Here is an 18177-nt window from a genome sequence, read left to right on the forward strand (position 1 = left end):
GAGGTACCATTTTTTTCAGGAGACCTGGGGGCACGCTGGGTGGGTGGAAATTTGTTGATCCACGCAGATTCCAGAACTTTCCACCACAGAAATGTGAGGAAAATGTTTTTTTTTGTCAAATTTTTAGGTTTGCAAGGGATTCTGGGTAACAAAGCCTGGGGGTAGGCAGACGAGTCACCCCATCCTGAATTCCCCTGGGTGTCTAGTTTTCAAAAATGTATAGGTTTGCTAGGTTTCCCTAGGTGCTGGTAGAGCTAGGGCGCAAAAACAAAAGGTAGTCTTTTTGTACAAAACGTGCTAGATTTCACTGGGAAATTGAGGTGCGACCATGCTGCGTTTTGTGCTGTTTCATGTCGCAGCCACTATGCCTACCCACGCAAGTGAGGTACCATTTTTTTCGGGAGACCTGGGGGCACGCTGGGTGGGTGGAAATTTGTTGATCCACGCAGATTCCAGAACTTTCCACCACAGAAATGTGAGGAAAATGTGTTTTTTTGGTCAAATGTTTAGGTTTGCAAGGGATTCTGGGTAACAAAACCTGGGGGTAGGCAGACGAGTCACCCCATCCTAAATTCCCCTGGGTGTCTAATTTTCAAAAATGTATAGGTTTGCTAGGTTTCCCTAGGTGCTGGCAGAGCTACGGCGCAAAAACAAAAGGTAGTCTTTTTGTCAAAAAAGTGCTAGATTTCACTGGGAAATTGAGGTGCGACCATGTTGCGTTTTGCGCTGTTTCGTGTCGCAGCCACTATCCCTACCCACGCAAGTGAGGTACCGTTTTTATCGGGATACCTGGGGGAACAATGGGTGGGTGGCAATTTGTTGATCCACGCAGATTCCAGAACTTTCCACCACAGAAATGTGAGGAAAATGTGTTTTTTTTGTCAAATTCTTAGCTTTGCAAGGGATTCTGGGTAACAAAACCTGGTGGTAGGCAGTCGAGTCACCCCATCCTGAATTCCCCTGGGTGTCTACTTTTCAAAAATATATAGGTTTGCTAGGTTTCCCTAGGTGCTGGCAGAGCTAGGGCTCAAAAACAAAAGGTAGTCTCTTTGTCCAAAGAGCGCAAGATTTCACTGGGAAATTGAGGTGCGACCACGTTGCATTTTGCGCCGTTTCCTGTCGCAGGCACAAGGCCGACCCACACGAGTCAGGTACCGTTTTTATCGGGAGACCTGGGGGAACGCTGGGTGGGTGGAAATTTGTTGATCCACGCAGATTCCAGAACTTTCCACCACAGAAATGTGATGAAAATGTGGTTTTTTTTACAAAATCTTAGCTTTGCAAGGGATTCTGGGTAACAAAACCTGGTGGTAGGCAGTCGAGTCACCCCATCCTGAATTCCCCTGGGTGTCTACTTTTCAAAAATGTATAGGTTTGCTAGGTTTCCCTAGGTGCCGGCAGAGCTAGGGTGCAAAAACTACAGGTAGGCACTTTGCCAAAAAAGGGTCAATTTGTAACTGCAAAATTTAGGTGTGACCACGTTGCATTTTGCGCCGTTTCCTGTCGCAGGCACAAGGCCGACCCACACAAGTGAGGTACCGTTTTTATTGGGAGACTTGGGGTAATTCAGATTTGTAAATCAACTGTTATTACCAATTGAGCTTTCATGCATTTCTCCCTTTCAATGAAAGACATTGTGTAAAAAATAATCTTTTTGAAAAATGACCAATAATTCTCATGCTAGTATGAGTATTCCCAATTTTGAAAATGTGCAATTATATACTGTTTCTGAACTCTATAATTTGTACCCAATTCAGAAATACATAGGTGTCTTTCATACAGATTTTTCCATGTATACATTTTCCAGGACAAAGTGCTCTATACCCAGTAAATGAAAAAATACCATTGCAAGTTGCTGCTCAGTTTTTGGATCTGGGTTCGTCGGGTTCTTGGTGAAACTACAAGTCCTATATATCCCCACAACCAGGAAGGTCTAACGGATGTAACGGTATATTGCTTTCCAAGAGTTGTCAAAATTAGAAAAAGTTATAGGTGAAAACGTTGAGACAAAAGGCTGTTTTTTTCAACAAATTTTCAATTATTCCAATATTTAACTGTTAGTTTCTATAAAGAAACCTCCATGGATTTAGACAAATGACCCCTTTCTGAATTCAGAATTTTGTCTACTTTTCGAAAATGTACATCTTTCTAGGATCCATTATTGCTTTCAAACTCATTTCTACCATTAACTGGAAGGAGGTGGAAAGCTCTAAAAATAGCAAAAATAGGCTATGTCCCAGAAAAATGCCAAAACTGTGTGAAAAATTTCGGTTCTCTGACAAAAGACTGTCATTACCTAAAAGCTGACAAAATGGAGATTTCAGCCCCACAAACCCTTTTTTGATAACATTTTCAGGGAAAAACCCAGAGGCTTATATTTGCAGCCCGTTTTTCCCATTTTTCTGAAAAAAACAAAAAAATCACTATATTTTGGTTAATTTCTGGGACCCCTCCAAGGGAATCCACAAACCCTGGGCGCCTTTAGAATCCACTTGATGTTGGAAGAAAAGGACGCAAATTTGGCGTGGATACCTTATGTGGTCAAAAAGTTACAAGGGCCTAAGCGCGCACTACCCCAAAACGCCAAAAAAAGCCTTAGCACAGGAGGGGAAAAGGCCTAGCAGCGAAGGGGTTAAGGTCTCGGCCTGGCGAAAATCAGCCCATGTGCTGCTCTGCCATGCAGAGGACCTTTTGGAATCGATTTGATTCCAGCGTGCACGCGGGGAGACAAACAAGACAAAAGATGTGCACGTGGGTATTTGCCCCTTTAGTCCACGCATACACATCTTCTGTCCGCCCTGTAAACAGCCGTTCAAGTCCCATGACGGGCCGCAAAAGGCAGCCGCGTGTTTATTATTGCATCGCGCTTTCACTTAAAGTGAAAGCACGATGCAATTATAAACATGCGGCTGACTTTGAGAGCTTGTTTGCATGTGGGAGGTAGGTGCCGGGTTGGTTTTGTGAGCGTTAAATAGAAGAAGGCGCTTGACAGCCAGAGAGAGGCAGGTGGAGCGGCGAGAGGAGTGGGAGGTAAGTCACAGCTTTCACTCTCTCCTTCTGTAACCTCTTGATACTGTCCGGGCCGAGAGCAAAGTTTTATGTACTCAAGGCCACGTGCGGCACACACTCCACCCCCAGATTTATGAGGCAGCGTGTACTGCCACAGCCTTGGCTCGGGGGTAAAAAGCGGGAGGCCTCTTGGGCCACTTTTTATTAAGCCCGTAGCCCAGGTGTGGTGCTTTTTGGGAGTTGTAGTTTCACTTCAAACAAATTACATTGGGTTCTGAAAGGATAAACCTAGAATTCGCGAAAGGTTGCCACCTGTATCCACAGTGTCAGGGCACCATGTTTCCAGGACTCGGATTTTGAGGTCACTGCATTCTGGGAAATGTAGTCTTGTTTGACATCAGTTCAACTAGCCCAACTGTTACCTATGATTTGCAAGGGTAAAGTTCACGACCGGAAACGTGTGTTGACAACAGAGAGGAAGGTGGCATCCCTCCGACAAGCTGCCTTAGAACTATATGGCTGGACCACTGGAATTATGTGGCAATGGAGGCCCAAATGATGTGGCGGGGTCGACTGACCTACGCAGAAATAAAAGGTAAATTATGCGGTGGGATGCAGCTTATTGTGTGACAGTATAATTTTACTATTTTGTCATTTTGACACAGGTTAAAGCTGTCGGAGCGAAGGTTTCACTTCATCAACGTTTCTACAAGAAAAGGGTTACTAACTGGGGCAACGCTTTTCCGATGCATTCAGCATCTGTAAAGGGGGTTAATTTGTTTCTTTCTATCCGCGCCAGCACGTTTGGCTTCTTCCTTCCGACAAAAAACGTCCTCCTAGTTAGCAGCAGTTAACACCCTAATATACAGGGAAAGGCTGCTAAAAAGGCCGCAAGTTAGCTTTTTTGCAAAGGGCATTTGTGCGTGTGTGTGTTTTTTTAATTTTATGTTTCTAATTCAGTTTCAGCTAGAAACGTTTTATTAAATCTGCAAATGACGTAATAGCAGATTATTTCTTAAATCCGTAATTATGCTGAAAACACTGCGACTGCAGGAATGCATAGTCCTGTGACCCTGGTTACAGATAAACCTAAGCATGAGTAGCAAGTACACCCACCCTGCACCCTGAGGTGTCCCGCTGTGGCAACCACAGACCACCCTGCACCCAGAGGTGTCCCGTTGTATGATGCACACACACCACCCTGCACCCAGAGGTGTCCCGTTGTATGTAGTACACACACCACCATGCACCCAGAGGTGTCTCGTTGTATGAAGCACACACACCACCCTTGCAGCCAGAGGTATCCCGTTGTGGCAAGCACACACCACCCTCCACCCAGAGGTGTTCCGCTGTATGCAACACACACCACCCTGCACCCAGAGGTCTCCCGTTGTATGCAGTACACACACCACCCTGCACCCAGATGTATCCCGCTGGGACAAGCACACACCACCCTGCACCAAGAGGTGTTCCGCTGTATACAGCTCACACACCACCCTTGCACCCAGAGGTATCCTGCTGTCACACAGTATGTAGGAATTATTCCTAACTTGTATTTTTTTCCACCTGTACTATCGACTACTTACAATCGCAGACTTTTAATGGCTAGGGCTGTCTGATCATGCCATCGGTGCTTTCTTTTATAAATCATGTTTATTTGGCTATTAGATGTGTTGGTGGAATTCAAATGTACCTTGAGCAAAACTCCCAGAATGCACGGATTTGTTAAATGAACGCCTGGGCCTGGAAACATGGTGTTCTGTGAACTTTTGACAACCGAAATAACGAGGGCTGTGGTGGACGGAGTGAAGGGGGGAGGGGTGGATTAGAGAGTTCAGTTTGGAAAGGAGAACACATTCTTCTAATGAATTACTTGCTCTTGACAGGGGAGGCATTGAGGTCTGTACATGCCTTTTATTTCTCTCTCTTCCTCTGTCTGACATATTGGGTCGCCCCACCTCAGCCGTGATGGGTTAACTCGGACTAAATGTTTTGCCTGTAGATTCGAGGTATTTTCGTCTTTTATTCCAAATTATAAACAAAAGATTACAAGTCGTAGAATGTTAAAACAAGAGAAGCAACTCACACCTGCCACGAAACAGACTCAAACTTCGTGTATCGTAGGAGGTATTTATTTTTACAAAGGGAAGTTTTGCAACCCGGAGCTTGCAGGGCCGGACTGGGCCACCGAAGCAGCCCTGGGGGAAAATGCTAAATCCAACCCGGCTCACTTCTTCTCCTCGCTCAATCTCTTTCCATCCATTCTTTTTCTCTCCATCTCTCCATCCCTCTGTGGTCGGGTTCTCTCTCCGCTTACTGGAGCTTCCAGGGTCTCCGGCCCGCTGGGGAAGTACCCGGTGGATTAAAGGCCCCTCCGGCCCTGACTGATTGCTCATTGCTTCACTGAAAGATGTGCTGCCAGGGCTTCTATCTCCCAAAGGTTCTGGAGCGCTTGTGGGTTGTTGCTTGTCCCTGAGGGTGGTTTGCTCGTTTCCCTTTGCATTCTGGGACTCGTAGTGCTCTGCGTTTATATTGATGAAAAGCAATGACTGAGTGTTACAAAATTGAGTAATGCAACAGGAGAGTGTGGGGTGCTCCTCCCTGACAAGGGATCAACTCAAGACCTAGAAGAGCGTATGTGAGGGGTTGGGATGCGCCCTCGTACATATTAACGGACAGTGGCCCATCTGGTATCTGCACCTGTTGAACAGTACCAGTACAGTAGAGCCCTCCAAGCATTGAAGGCCTCGGGAGAAGCCTGGGTTGTAGTGTGGGAGGCCTTCATAGTCATAGGGGCCCCTTGCCACGGTATGCCTTAGCCAGTCATGACTCTTTGGTCAACAGCTTGTTGCATTCTGGGACTTGTTAGGTTGGCATTTAATATTGAATATTATTGGAGCCTATTTTTGCAAAGTGTTGTTGAGGAAAAAACCAAGATTAGGTAAAGGTGTGACAAACAGCATAGGGGTCACTTGTTAGGTCCCACTGAAATATAGCAGCTGCTGTTCACCCTGCATGCACCCCCCCCCCCCCCACACACCAACATGCTGGCACTAGTATAGCACCACTGCTAAGAAGTGCTGTGTGTGTATGTATATATATATATAATATTACAATGCTGCATGCTTGTAAAGGACCCCCTCTTAGTACTTTGTATGTTGAAATGCCCACCGTAAAATTACGGCAGAACCACCCACCCCCCCTAAGAGTGGCCGCACTTAGACCCGGGCAGCAGCTGACCTCTGACCTCTCTGCCCTTCAGTGATTGCTTATAGAGGCGGCGACTGTATCCTAGACTTGTGCTACCTGAATCCAGTCATGTCTAGTAAGTAACAACTTCACCTTACCTGCGCGGGTGTAGCGCATACACTGCCATTTGAAGGGCTTCGTAGCGCTGGTTACCCGGAGCGCCTTTCCAAACAGATCTGAGGAATCTGGGCTGTCCTGTGATGTGTTTTTGGATTTGTCTGTGTGCTCGTCCTGCTGTAGTTTTGGTGATGGTGATGGTGAGGACATGGCTTCAGGTGTTGGGGTGTTGATGGTTGGGTGGTGGTGGTGGTTGGGGAGTTTACCACTTCTCGCAGGCCTTCACCTTACCTCAGCAACATCCTTCGCAGTTAGAGGTGGTGTGAGGCTGTGTTGCTGGCTGTGTGGCGTGTTTCAGCTGTTTTGAACATGTTTTGTGCTCTTTGTATCTAGGTATTTGTGTCTGTGCAGTGCACGTGTGTTTATTATGGCTTGTTGTTGGCACAATGCCACACTGGGCTGCCAGAACTGCTGGTGCATTCACGTTGTGTTGCCAGTGTGTGTGCAGGCTCCTGTGTGCTTTTGTCTCGTCTGTTTCCGTGGCTGGTGCAAGTATGTGTGCCGGATCTGCTGTGTTTTTGACGGTGTTTTCTTGTGGCTGGTGCGAGTGTGTGTGCCCGCTCCGGGGTGTTTTTGTTTGGTGTGTTCCTGTGACCTGTGTCTCCATGAATTCCCTCGCTACCACCCTCCAACAGTGCCCCTCATCTCTCCAAAGCCCTTCTCTGACATAAATTTCATATTTTATAGCGCTACTCATAGTTCAATTACACTTCTGTTGGCGGCACGGAACACGTTTTTTACAGCAGGCACATAACCCTCTGTGCTATTTTGTGATGAGACAAAACGGCCACTAGAAAAAACTCTTATCTCTTTCCAGAAGGAACATTAATCACCAGAATTATCTTTACAATTTTATTGCTGCCTGAAAACTGCTGGACACACAAGGAACTCTGCAGAAGGTGCTTTAAAACCATGTTATTTTTAAACACAGCACCCCCTCTCACCGGGTTCGCACCGGGTGTGGCTGCACCGATCGCCCTGGGTGGCATAATTAATCTGGCTGCTTCTTAGCCAGCGCCATCTTGGTGCTTGGCGGGCTCGTGCTGGGCTCACAGAGTCTATTTATCTTTGCACAGTGGTGAAAGAGTCACTGAGTGAGCAGTTGTAATAGGATAGGTAACATAAAAAGCCCTTTTACATCCAATTTGGGATTCTGTCACTTAAGCAGGGCCACTGTAATTATGTAATAGGAAAGGGCCACAATTATGCTGCAGGGTTGAGTATATGTGGCAAGAAAAGGCAAATTATGCAGCATAATGCAGCACATTTTGTGATAGTATTTCTTTATTTCGTCATTTTTTTTTACTTGGTTAGACTGGCTGGACATTGTTTGTACCAGCTTAACCTCCAAACTTAGCAATAAGCCATGGAAAGGTGTGGAGTCGAGATGTGCAAAGGGCCTTCCATTCCACAGCAGCACAAACACATTTTAGTAACTTTTGATCCGTTTGAGCTAGAAATGATTTTTTTTGTTGATAAAATCTGTTGATTATGAGGCAGTTGATGGATTATGTGGCAGTTGCGGCATATCTATAATCCCCCCACCGCACAATTACATATTTCCAGTGGCCTGCTTATACGAGGTTAAAAACAAAGGACATAGGAGGCGCTCAGTAGTGACTAATATGCGTTCCTCACAGGGCCGGACTGGAAACCGAAACCAGCCCTGGCAAACCGCTCGGCCGCCACCCCCTGGGGGAGAGAGGTGTGTGCAGCGGAGCGGTTTGCTAAGGCTGGTTCCTGACGATTTTGCTACAGGGGTCCGGTATTGTCGGCCCCGGTAACAAAAAGCATTGAAAATGCAATAGGTCTCGCCTATGATAAGTTAAAGCCATTGCTTTGCTAATGGTATTGTATAGCAAAGCAAAGGCTTTAACTTAATAAAAGGCAAGACCTATTGCATTTTCAATGCTTGTTTAATGATTGAGATGTTGTTCTGTGTTCCCCTTTAAAACACATATTCTCCAAGATAAAATGTTGAAAGATAATAAAAGGGAGCATTCAACACCAACATATCCTGTTTGCTATTCCGTTCACAACACTACAATTCCCCTCCAAACCCCAAAGAGATGATGCTCTATTGGGTTATAATTGTATACAGTTTAGGATACTTATGAAAATGTGAACAAACCTTTGCAATTTATTGTAAAGATACCTTCAAAAAAACCTCCTTGAAATGTGCGATTCTCTCACTTTAATTTAAATTACATTTGTTTGTATTTCTTGGTTAAGAACCAAAATGCCGAAATATTTGTAGTAATGAAATGCCCAAAACCCTACGGCAATGTTTCAGCTTGCCTGCAGGGCACAAGTCCTAAAAAAAGAAGTGGGGGGACTCTCCAAGTTAGGCGTGGTCACAGGAAGTGACATCACGACAGGAAGTGACATCACAACAGGAAGTGACATCACAACAGGAAGTGACATCACAACAGGAAGTGACATCATGACAGGTGTGAGCAGGACAAATGCAAGGCAGGGAGATCTGTTGAATAGGATGGCTCCCATCTCTCCCTCCGCCTGCACCATCTCTCCCTCCGCCTGCACCATCTCTCCCTCCGCCTGCACCATCTCTCCCTCTGCCTGCACCATCTCTCCCTCTGCCTGCACAATCTCTCCCTCTGCCTGCACCATCTCCCCCTCCCACTCCGCCTGCACCAGCTCTCCCTCTGCATGCACCAGCTCTCCCTCTGCCTGCACCAGCTCTCCCTCTGCCTGCACCAGCTCTCCCTCTGCCTGCACCATTTCCACTCTACCTGCACCATTTCCACTCTGCCTGCACCATCTCTCCCTCTGGCTGCACCATCTCTCCCTCTGTCTGCACCATCTCTCCCTCTGCCTGCACCATCTCCCCTCTGCCTGCAACATCTGCCCTCTGCCTGCTCCGTCTCCCCTCCGCCTGCACCATCTCATCCCCTGCCTGCACCATCTCTCCCTCTGTCTGCACCATCTCTCCCTCTGTCCACACCATCTCCCCTCTGCCTGCACCATCTCTCCTCTGCCTGCACCATCTCCCCTCTGCCTGTTCCGTCTCCCCTCTGCTTGTTCCGTCTCACCCCCTGCCTGCACCATCTCATCCCATGCCTGCACCATCTCTCCCTCTGCCTGCACCATCTCTCCCTCTGCCTGCACCATTTGCACTCTGCCTGCACCATTTCCACTCTGCCTGCACCATCTCTCCCTCTGTCTGCACCATCTCTCCCTCTGCCTGCACCATCTCCCCTCTGCCTGCACCATCCCCCCTCTGCCTGCAACATCTGCCCTCTGCCTACTCCGTCTCCCCTCTGCCTGCACCATCTCACCCCCTGCCTGCACCATCTCACCCCCTGCCTGCACCATCTCACCCCCTGCCTGCACCATCTCATCCCCTGCCTGCACCATCTCATCCCCTGCCTGCACCATCTCATCCCCTGCCTGCACCATCTCATCCCCTTGCACCATCTCTCCCTCTGGCTGCACCGTCTCCCTCTCAGCCTGCATCATCTCCTTCTCTGCTTGCACCATCCACCCCCTCCGCCTGCACCTCCCTCCCCTGCCTGCTCCTCCCTCCCCTGCCTGCTGCTCTTTTAACCCTTTCCTCGTCGCCTTCTCCCCCCCCCATGGTTTCTCCCACAGTTTTTGGCTCTTCTCAAAGTGACTGAAATAAACTCATGAAATGCGCTTTGAATTTGTGCACGCAAATTTGCGCCTACCCCGCTCCTACCCCGCTTCGATGTGCTGAGTATCGGAGCCTTTTTTTAATACTTTTGTATGATTCAACTGAACATCCATTGTCTAGGGCAGGCGTGGCAAACAGGGTGAGGCCTTTTTTCGTTCCTCCTGCCATCCTGCACACTCTGTGACCTACCTGCGTTTGGCCCATCATAGCGCTGTCCAAAGAAATCAAATGGTCTTTTCAGTGCTTCTCATATTAACATCTGCAGTAATGCAGGACAAGCCTCGCAACATATATACACGGATGATTCAAAAGGTTCCAAAAATTAACTGCAAATGTGACTTTTTACGAAACTCTGAAAGTTCTTACCATTAGAGATTGGGCCAATCTTGACTTTGTGTTCACTGAATGTGGTGTTCCCCAAACGCCCACATGCACTCGGAACATGAACACGACCAAGATCGCATCTCCGAGCAAAAAGAATAGCGAGCAGAAGGTCAAGGGCGGAGCTCATTTTATACTCAAGCCCCTCCTGACAAAGCCGCTGCGCTCGCAGAACTGGGAAAAGGAAGATTCTGGCATCCGTCCATTTCCCTGCACTATAAACAGCATGGGACAATACGGACGGTGTTACATGAACAGTAAATAAATAGCGAGGAGTTTATTTTGGTGTCAGCCCTCTGCTGGTGACACCCGGTGCGGCCCGCACCTGCCGCACCCCCCTTGTGACGCCACTGATCACAACCATCCCCAGAAGAGCTCTCTTGTCCAATGATCTAACCATTCATCCTTCCATCAAACCCCTGATATCCACCATTCCAAATGTACATTGTCATCTATTAATTCTTTTATCCATCATGCAGTCTTTCACCATTCATTCTGTCCTTCCAACTGTGTGCCCATCCATATCCAAACCTTTTCAACTATTTGAAAACCTATCCATCGTCTATCTTTCCATCCATCCTTTCAGTCATCCATCCCTTCATCCATCCATTCACTCACTCATCCATCCAACCGTGTACCATTTCACCCAAGCATCCTTTCACTCATCCATCCACTCTTCCACCCACCCATCCATTCACTCATCCATCCAACCATTTACCCTTTCACCCATCCAGCCTGTAAGACAATAAGAAATGTACATTTGTCAGGTGTCATACCTGATATGTATTGTTAGACAAATTAATTATCATAATGTTATCGATCTAGTGAAGATGGAAGGCTGATACAGCAGCATGAGATTAGGGTACCCAACACTTTTACACTTGTTCACTGAAAAACGATTGCATCATATTATGGTGAATTTGTGTTGAATATACCGAAGTGCACAAACATGTTTAAAAAAGCAGTCACAAAAGAAACATTTCCGGGGTGTCTGTGGATTCTTGTGCAAGGGCTATGAATCCCAAAAGTTACAGTGGAGTGGTGCATGCTTCCTCACCTTTCCAGTAATTAAGCAGGTGGTTCTTGCCTTTTATGCACAGCCAGTTGCGGGGTGTTCGCCTCTGATTTGAGCAAGCAGGCTGGAGAGAAGGGACTAACATACCTCTTGGGAACTCGACTCACCGATTAACAGCCCTGCAAGAGCCTTCACTGCTCAGATTTTTTTTTATTTTAGACAAAAATGTGTGAAAAAACAGTCTTAAAATAATCGAACTTTTATTTGAAACACATTACACCCTCCGTTCATTTTCAAATGTTGCACATCGTGTTAGCTTTCAACATATGCCAAAAGAAGAGAGAGAGAGACTCCTGACCCTGTGGCAAGCAGCATACTTCTGGTGAGATTTTTGGGAATGCCCTTGACCAGCTGTTAATGTTGCCGGCGGCGCTACCCGCAGGAAGCGGCTCACCACATGCTGTAACACCCCAAACTGGCCCATTGACATTCTGTATGTGGCAATCAGCCCCATACAAAGTGACAATGGGCGGGGTGGGGCTGCACTTGCGCTTCTAGCAGCCTGTGATTGCAGGAATGGGGGCGGGCAGGTGGAGAGAGGGCGCTCTGTGCCAATGTTTTGAAGCATGTGCGATGCAACAGAAGGTGGCATTTCTTTCAAGCTCCCCCACATCCTGCTCGGCGCCGCGGCACCCCTGGCTTCTCATCACGGCGCACCGGGGTGCCGCGGCGCACACTTTGGGAACCACAGCATTAGGGGATGATGGGCTAATAAAGCTGGCAGTGAGGTGCAATATTGGGAGAGTCTGTTTTCGTACATATCCGGCGGCGGGCAGGCAGCAGGCGAGGCCGGGGACGAAGGAAAGTCTGGATCGGGACGGCGTTTTGATTGAGCAGGGTGGACGGCGTCCACCCTGGAAAACCCTGGAAAATAAGTGGGGGGATGCCGTCCACCCGCGTGGTACCCCGACTCGTGCTCTGCTTGCCTGTGATATATGAAATGTATGAATAAAACGTGTATAAATATTACGCCACTCGGAGGACACCGGCTCAATTATTTAATTAAAGGGGGGTTAGGCATAAAACGTCTGATCGCTGTTCTGGAGTGCCCGTCTCACATGTACTTGAACTTGAACACCACGCTCGCGTTTCAGGCACCCTGCAGCCTTGAGTAATCATCTGAAGCTCCGCCCATCGAGATCGACCACACATCTCTGTAGCCACTCACACACCAACAGCCGCACAGAGGGAAACCGACCAAGTTAGACCGGAGGACAATGTCTAAATGAGCATAACATTCAGGGCACGAGTCGGGGTACCACGCGGGTGGACGGCATCCCCCCACTTATTTTCCAGGGTTTTCCAGGGTGGACGCCGTCCACCCTGCTCAATCAAAACGCCGTCCCGATCCAGACTTTCCTTCGTCCCCGGCCTCGCCTGCTGCCTGCCCGCCTCAGCCGGATATGTACGAAAACAGACTCTCCCAATATTGCACCTCACTGCCAGCTTTATTAGCCCATCATCCCCTAATGCTGTGGTTCCCAAAGTGTGCGCCGCGGCACCCCGGTGCGCCGTGATGAGAAGCCAGGGGTGCCGCGGCGCCGAGCAGGATGTGGGGGAGCTTGAAAGAAATGCCACCTTCTGTTGCATCGCACATGCTTCAAAACATTGGCACAGAGCGCCCTCTCTCCACCTGCCCGCCCCCATTCCTGCAATCACAGGCTGCTAGAAGCGCAAGAGCAGCCCCACCCCGCCCATTGTCACTTTGTATGGGGCTGATTGCCACATACAGAATGTCAATGGGCCAGTTTGGGGTGTTACAGCATGTGGTGAGCCGCTTCCTGCGGGTAGCGCCGCCGGCAACATTAACAGCTGGTCAAGGGCATTCCCAAAAATCTCACCAGAAGTATGCTGCTTGCCACAGGGTCAGGAGTCTCTCTCTCTCTTCTTTTGGCATATGTTGAAAGCTAACACGATGTGCAACATTTGAAAATGAACGGAGGGTGTAATGTGTTTCAAATAAAAGTTCGATTATTTTAAGACTGTTTTTTCACACATTTTTGTCTAAAATAAAAAAAAATCTGAGCAGTGAAGGCTCTTGCAGGGCTGTTAATCGGTGAGTCGAGTTCCCAAGAGGTATGTTAGTCCCTTCTCTCCAGCCTGCTTGCTCAAATCAGAGGCGAACACCCCGCAACTGGCTGTGCATAAAAGGCAAGAACCACCCGCTTAATTACTGGAAAGGTGAGGAAGCATGCACCACTCCACTGTAACTTTTGGGATTCATAGCCCTTGCACAAGAATCCACAGACACCCCGGAAATGTTTCTTTTGTGACTGCTTTTTTAAACATGTTTGTGCACTTCGGTATATTCAACACAAATTCACCATAATATGATGCAATCATTTTTCAGTGAACAAGTGTAAAAGTGTTGGGTACCCTAATCTCATGCTGCTGTATCAGCCTTCCATCTTCACTAGATCGATAACATTATGATAATTAATTTGTCTAACAATACATATCAGGTATGACACCTGACAAATGTACATTTCTTATTGTCTTACAGGCTGGATGGGTGAAAGGGTAAATGGTTGGATGGATGAGTGAATGGATGGGTGGGTGGAAGAGTGGATGGATGAGTGAAAGGATGCTTGGGTGAAATGGTACACGGCCGGATGGATGAGTGAGTGAATGGATGGATGAAGGGATGGATGACTGAAAGGATGGATGGAAAGATAGACGATGGATAGGTTTTCAAATAGTTGAAAAGGTATGGATATGGATGGGCACACAGTTGGAAGGACAGAATGAATGGTGAAAGACTGCATGATGGATAAAAGAATTAATAGATGACAATGTACATTTGGAATGGTGGATATCAGGGGTTTGATGGAAGGATGAATGGTTAGATCATTGGACAAGAGAGCTCTTCTGGGGATGGTTGTGATAAGTGGCGTCACAAGGGGGGTGCGGCAGGTGCGGGCCGCACCGGGTGTCACCAGCAGAGGGCTGACACCAAAATAAACTCCTCGCTATTTATTTACTGTTCATGTAACACCGTCCGTATTGTCCCATGCTGTTTATAGTGCAGGGAAATGGACGGATGCCAGAATCTTCCTTTTCCCAGTTCTGCGAGCGCAGCGGCTTTGTCAGGAGGGGCTTGAGTATAAAATGAGCTCCGCCCTTGACCTTCTGCTCGCTATTCTTTTTGCTCGGAGATGCGATCTTGGTCGTGTTCATGTTCCGAGTGCATGTGGGCGTTTGGGGAACACCACATTCAGTGAACACAAAGTCAAGATTGGCCCAATCTCTAATGGTAAGAACTTTCAGAGTTTCGTAAAAAGTCACATTTGCAGTTAATTTTTGGAACCTTTTGAATCATCCGTGTATATATGTTGCGAGGCTTGTCCTGCATTACTGCAGATGTTAATATGAGAAGCACTGAAAAGACCATTTGATTTCTTTGGACAGCGCTATGATGGGCCAAACGCAGGTAGGTCACAGAGTGTGCAGGATGGCAGGAGGAACGAAAAAAGGCCTCACCCTGTTTGCCACGCCTGCCCTAGACAATGGATGTTCAGTTGAATCATACAAAAGTATTAAAAAAAGGCTCCGATACTCAGCACATCGAAGCGGGGTAGGAGCGGGGTAGGCGCAAATTTGCGTGCACAAATTCAAAGCGCATTTCATGAGTTTATTTCAGTCACTTTGAGAAGAGCCAAAAACTGTGGGAGAAACCATGGGGGGGGGAGAAGGCGACGAGGAAAGGGTTAAAAGAGCAGCAGGCAGGGGAGGGAGGAGCAGGCAGGGGAGGGAGGTGCAGGCGGAGGGGGTGGATGGTGCAAGCAGAGAAGGAGATGATGCAGGCTGAGAGGGAGACGGTGCAGCCAGAGGGAGAGATGGTGCAAGGGGATGAGATGGTGCAGGCAGGGGATGAGATGGTGCAGGCAGGGGATGAGATGGTGCAGGCAGGGGATGAGATGGTGCAGGCAGGGGGTGAGATGGTGCAGGCAGGGGGTGAGATGGTGCAGGCAGGGGGTGAGATGGTGCAGGCAGAGGGGAGACGGAGTAGGCAGAGGGCAGATGTTGCAGGCAGAGGGGAGATGGTGCAGGCAGAGGGGAGATGGTGCAGGCAGAGGGAGAGATGGTGCAGGCAGAGGGAGAGATGGTGCAGGCAGAGTGGAAATGGTGCAGGCAGAGTGCAAATGGTGCAGGCAGAGGGAGAGATGGTGCAGGCAGAGGGAGAGATGGTGCAGGCATGGGATGAGATGGTGCAGGCAGGGGGTGAGGCGGAACAGGCAGAGGGGAGACGGAACAGGCAGAGGGGAGATGGTGCAGGCAGAGGGGAGATGGTGCAGGCAGAGGGGAGATGGTGTGGACAGAGGGAGAGATGGTGCAGACAGAGGGAGAGATGGTGCAGGCAGGGGATGAGATGGTGCAGGCGGAGGGGAGACGGAGCAGGCAGAGGGCAGATGTTGCAGGCAGAGGGGAGATGGTGCAGGCAGAGGGAGAGATGGTGCAGACAGAGGGAGAGATGGTGCAGCCAGAGGGAGAGATGGTGCAGGCAGAGTGGAAATGGTGCAGGTAGAGTGGAAATGGTGCAGGCAGAGGGAGAGCTGGTGCAGGCAGAGGGAGAGCTGGTGCAGGCAGAGGGAGAGCTGGTGCATGCAGAGGGAGAGCTGGTGCAGGCGGAGTGGGAGGGGGAGATGGTGCAGGCAGAGGGAGAGATTGTGCAGGCAGAGGGAGAGATGGTGCAGGCAGAGGGAGAGATGGTGCAGGCGGAGGGAGAGATGGTGCAGGCGGAGGGAGAGATGGTGCAGGCGGAGGGAGAGATGGGAGCCATCCTATTCAACAGATCTCCCTGCCTTGCATTTGTCCTGCTCACACCTGTCATGATGTCACTTCCTGTTGTGATGTCACTTCCTGTTGTGATGTCACTTCCTGTTGTGATGTCACTTCCCGTCGTGATGTCACTTCCTGTGACCACGCCTAACTTGGAGAGTCCCCCCACTTCTTTTTTTAGGACTTGTGCCCTGATAACATTCATATCTGCTGACTCAGTAAAGTTAGTTATTATCAATGCAAAAAACGCAGCCCAACTGAGGCGCCGGCTGGCATACCATAGTAGTCCAGCTGATACGTGCAGCACGTGTATAATAACTGCCTGGCTCCAATCGAGGCAGTAAGACTGGTGGAGGGCCCTTTGCAAAGATTGAGTGATCGCCTTTTTGCAGCTTATTACTCTGGGTGTTAAACTGGTGCAACCAATGCCCAGGCAGTGCTCACAAGTGTAAAAATAACAAAATAATTAAGTAATACTATCACAACATAGGACAAATTACGCCGCACAATTTGCCTTTTCTTGCCACTTTGACCAACCCTGCCCCATAATTTAGCCTTCCCCTGCCGCATTATTGCAGTGGCCCTGGTTTAAGTACATTCTTCTGTGCTGCAGTCAGTATGTGTGGCTTCCAGTTCAATCGTCTAGGTATCTGCATGTATGACCCTGGGCGCTGCTGTCAGTGACTGCTACATACAGTGCATTCTTCTGTGCTGCTGCTCTCTCATGTCCTTGTGTCTTATTGTCCTTGGCAGGAGCACAAACTCAACTCAAGAAATATGACGACGCATAGGACTTTACAATGAATTCATGATTTTTTTGGGAAGCAAGAAGGTTCAGTGGATAAAAAACACACGTGCAGCCTACTCGAGTAATTTTTGAACATCCACTGTGCTAATTCAGCCTTTCATTCTACTGAAGTCGATGCAGTAGGAATCCTTTATCTGGGTACTCGTGAGTCAGAGTTTTGAACATGATCTTCGTTGTGGGCGTCACACAATTCTTTGTGTGACCTGTGGAGGCGGCGTGAAATGGTTATACGGGCTTTCAACTATTTTTCTTGCCTTGGTGTAAATTCGCGCCTTGAAAACCTGTCAGTTAACCTCTCAGAAGAATCAGGCGTGCGTGCAGAGGAGCACGTCCCGACCCCAACCTTCCCAGCATCTGTGATTATTTAAAATAAAAAACCACAAGTGTCACAGTTTATTTTAATTAATTATAACCACAAAGTTAAGACAAATTCTCTCTATGCCCTAGTGTACTTTCTTTACACCCCTACGGAGCAATCGGCATGCCACCGACCCAGTTTATGCAGTCCCGTATAATTAAAAGTATGCATTCTGCAGTGCTTCCCCTATGATAAATCTATCCGCACGCCACCTCAAGCATTTCACTTGCACCTTTGAATTATTGCACAGTATTATTACAGCATCTGAAAGACGAATGCTCGCTAAGAGTGTAAAACAATTATGAAAGAATATAGTCTGCATTAATTTCAGTTACTGAGCCCAGGTATAGCGCAATGTGGAAGGAAACATTAATTATTAAAACTGCACTTACAAAGGGAAGCTCAAGCTCCATGACGAGCGCTCTAGGACCTCAGTGTAATCTCCTTCTCTCACTCAGACAATGGGGAAATGGCAATGATGCCAGCACTTAGCAAGCGTTAGACCTGATGGAAAAATGAGCTTAGTCGAGTGTGAAAATAAATACAAAAGAAACCCAGCCTACTAAATGACGTGGGTAGGTTAAACAGCTGAAGTCTTTACTGTAACAGAAATAAGAAGATAGGAAGAAAATTGTGACGTTAATGTTTATCCACAGTGCCCATTATGCATAGAAATAGGTACAATTAAAGGTTTGTTAAAATCTGAGAACCAAAAAAAACCGATAGACTTTAAAAGTCAGAAACAT

General features: G+C 48.1%; 1 protein-coding gene across 2 annotated transcripts in view; it reads right to left on the bottom strand.

Moving 5' to 3' along the window:
• CYB5R2 (cytochrome b5 reductase 2) overlaps positions 1-17931 on the bottom strand; it is a 207393-nt gene extending 189462 nt beyond the window's left edge. For both annotated transcript variants that reach the window (XM_078680898.1, XM_078680897.1), the window contains exon 1: positions 17824-17931. In XM_078680898.1, the coding sequence (XP_078537024.1) occupies positions 17824-17844 (21 nt within the window). In that variant the 5' untranslated portion in view covers positions 17845-17931. The remainder of the gene's footprint in view (positions 1-17823) is intronic.
• Positions 17932-18177: the final 246 nt, after the last annotated feature.

Source organism: Lissotriton helveticus, chromosome 3_1, assembly GCF_964261635.1.
Source record: "Lissotriton helveticus chromosome 3_1, aLisHel1.1, whole genome shotgun sequence".
Classification (NCBI taxonomy): Eukaryota; Metazoa; Chordata; class Amphibia; order Caudata; family Salamandridae; genus Lissotriton; species Lissotriton helveticus.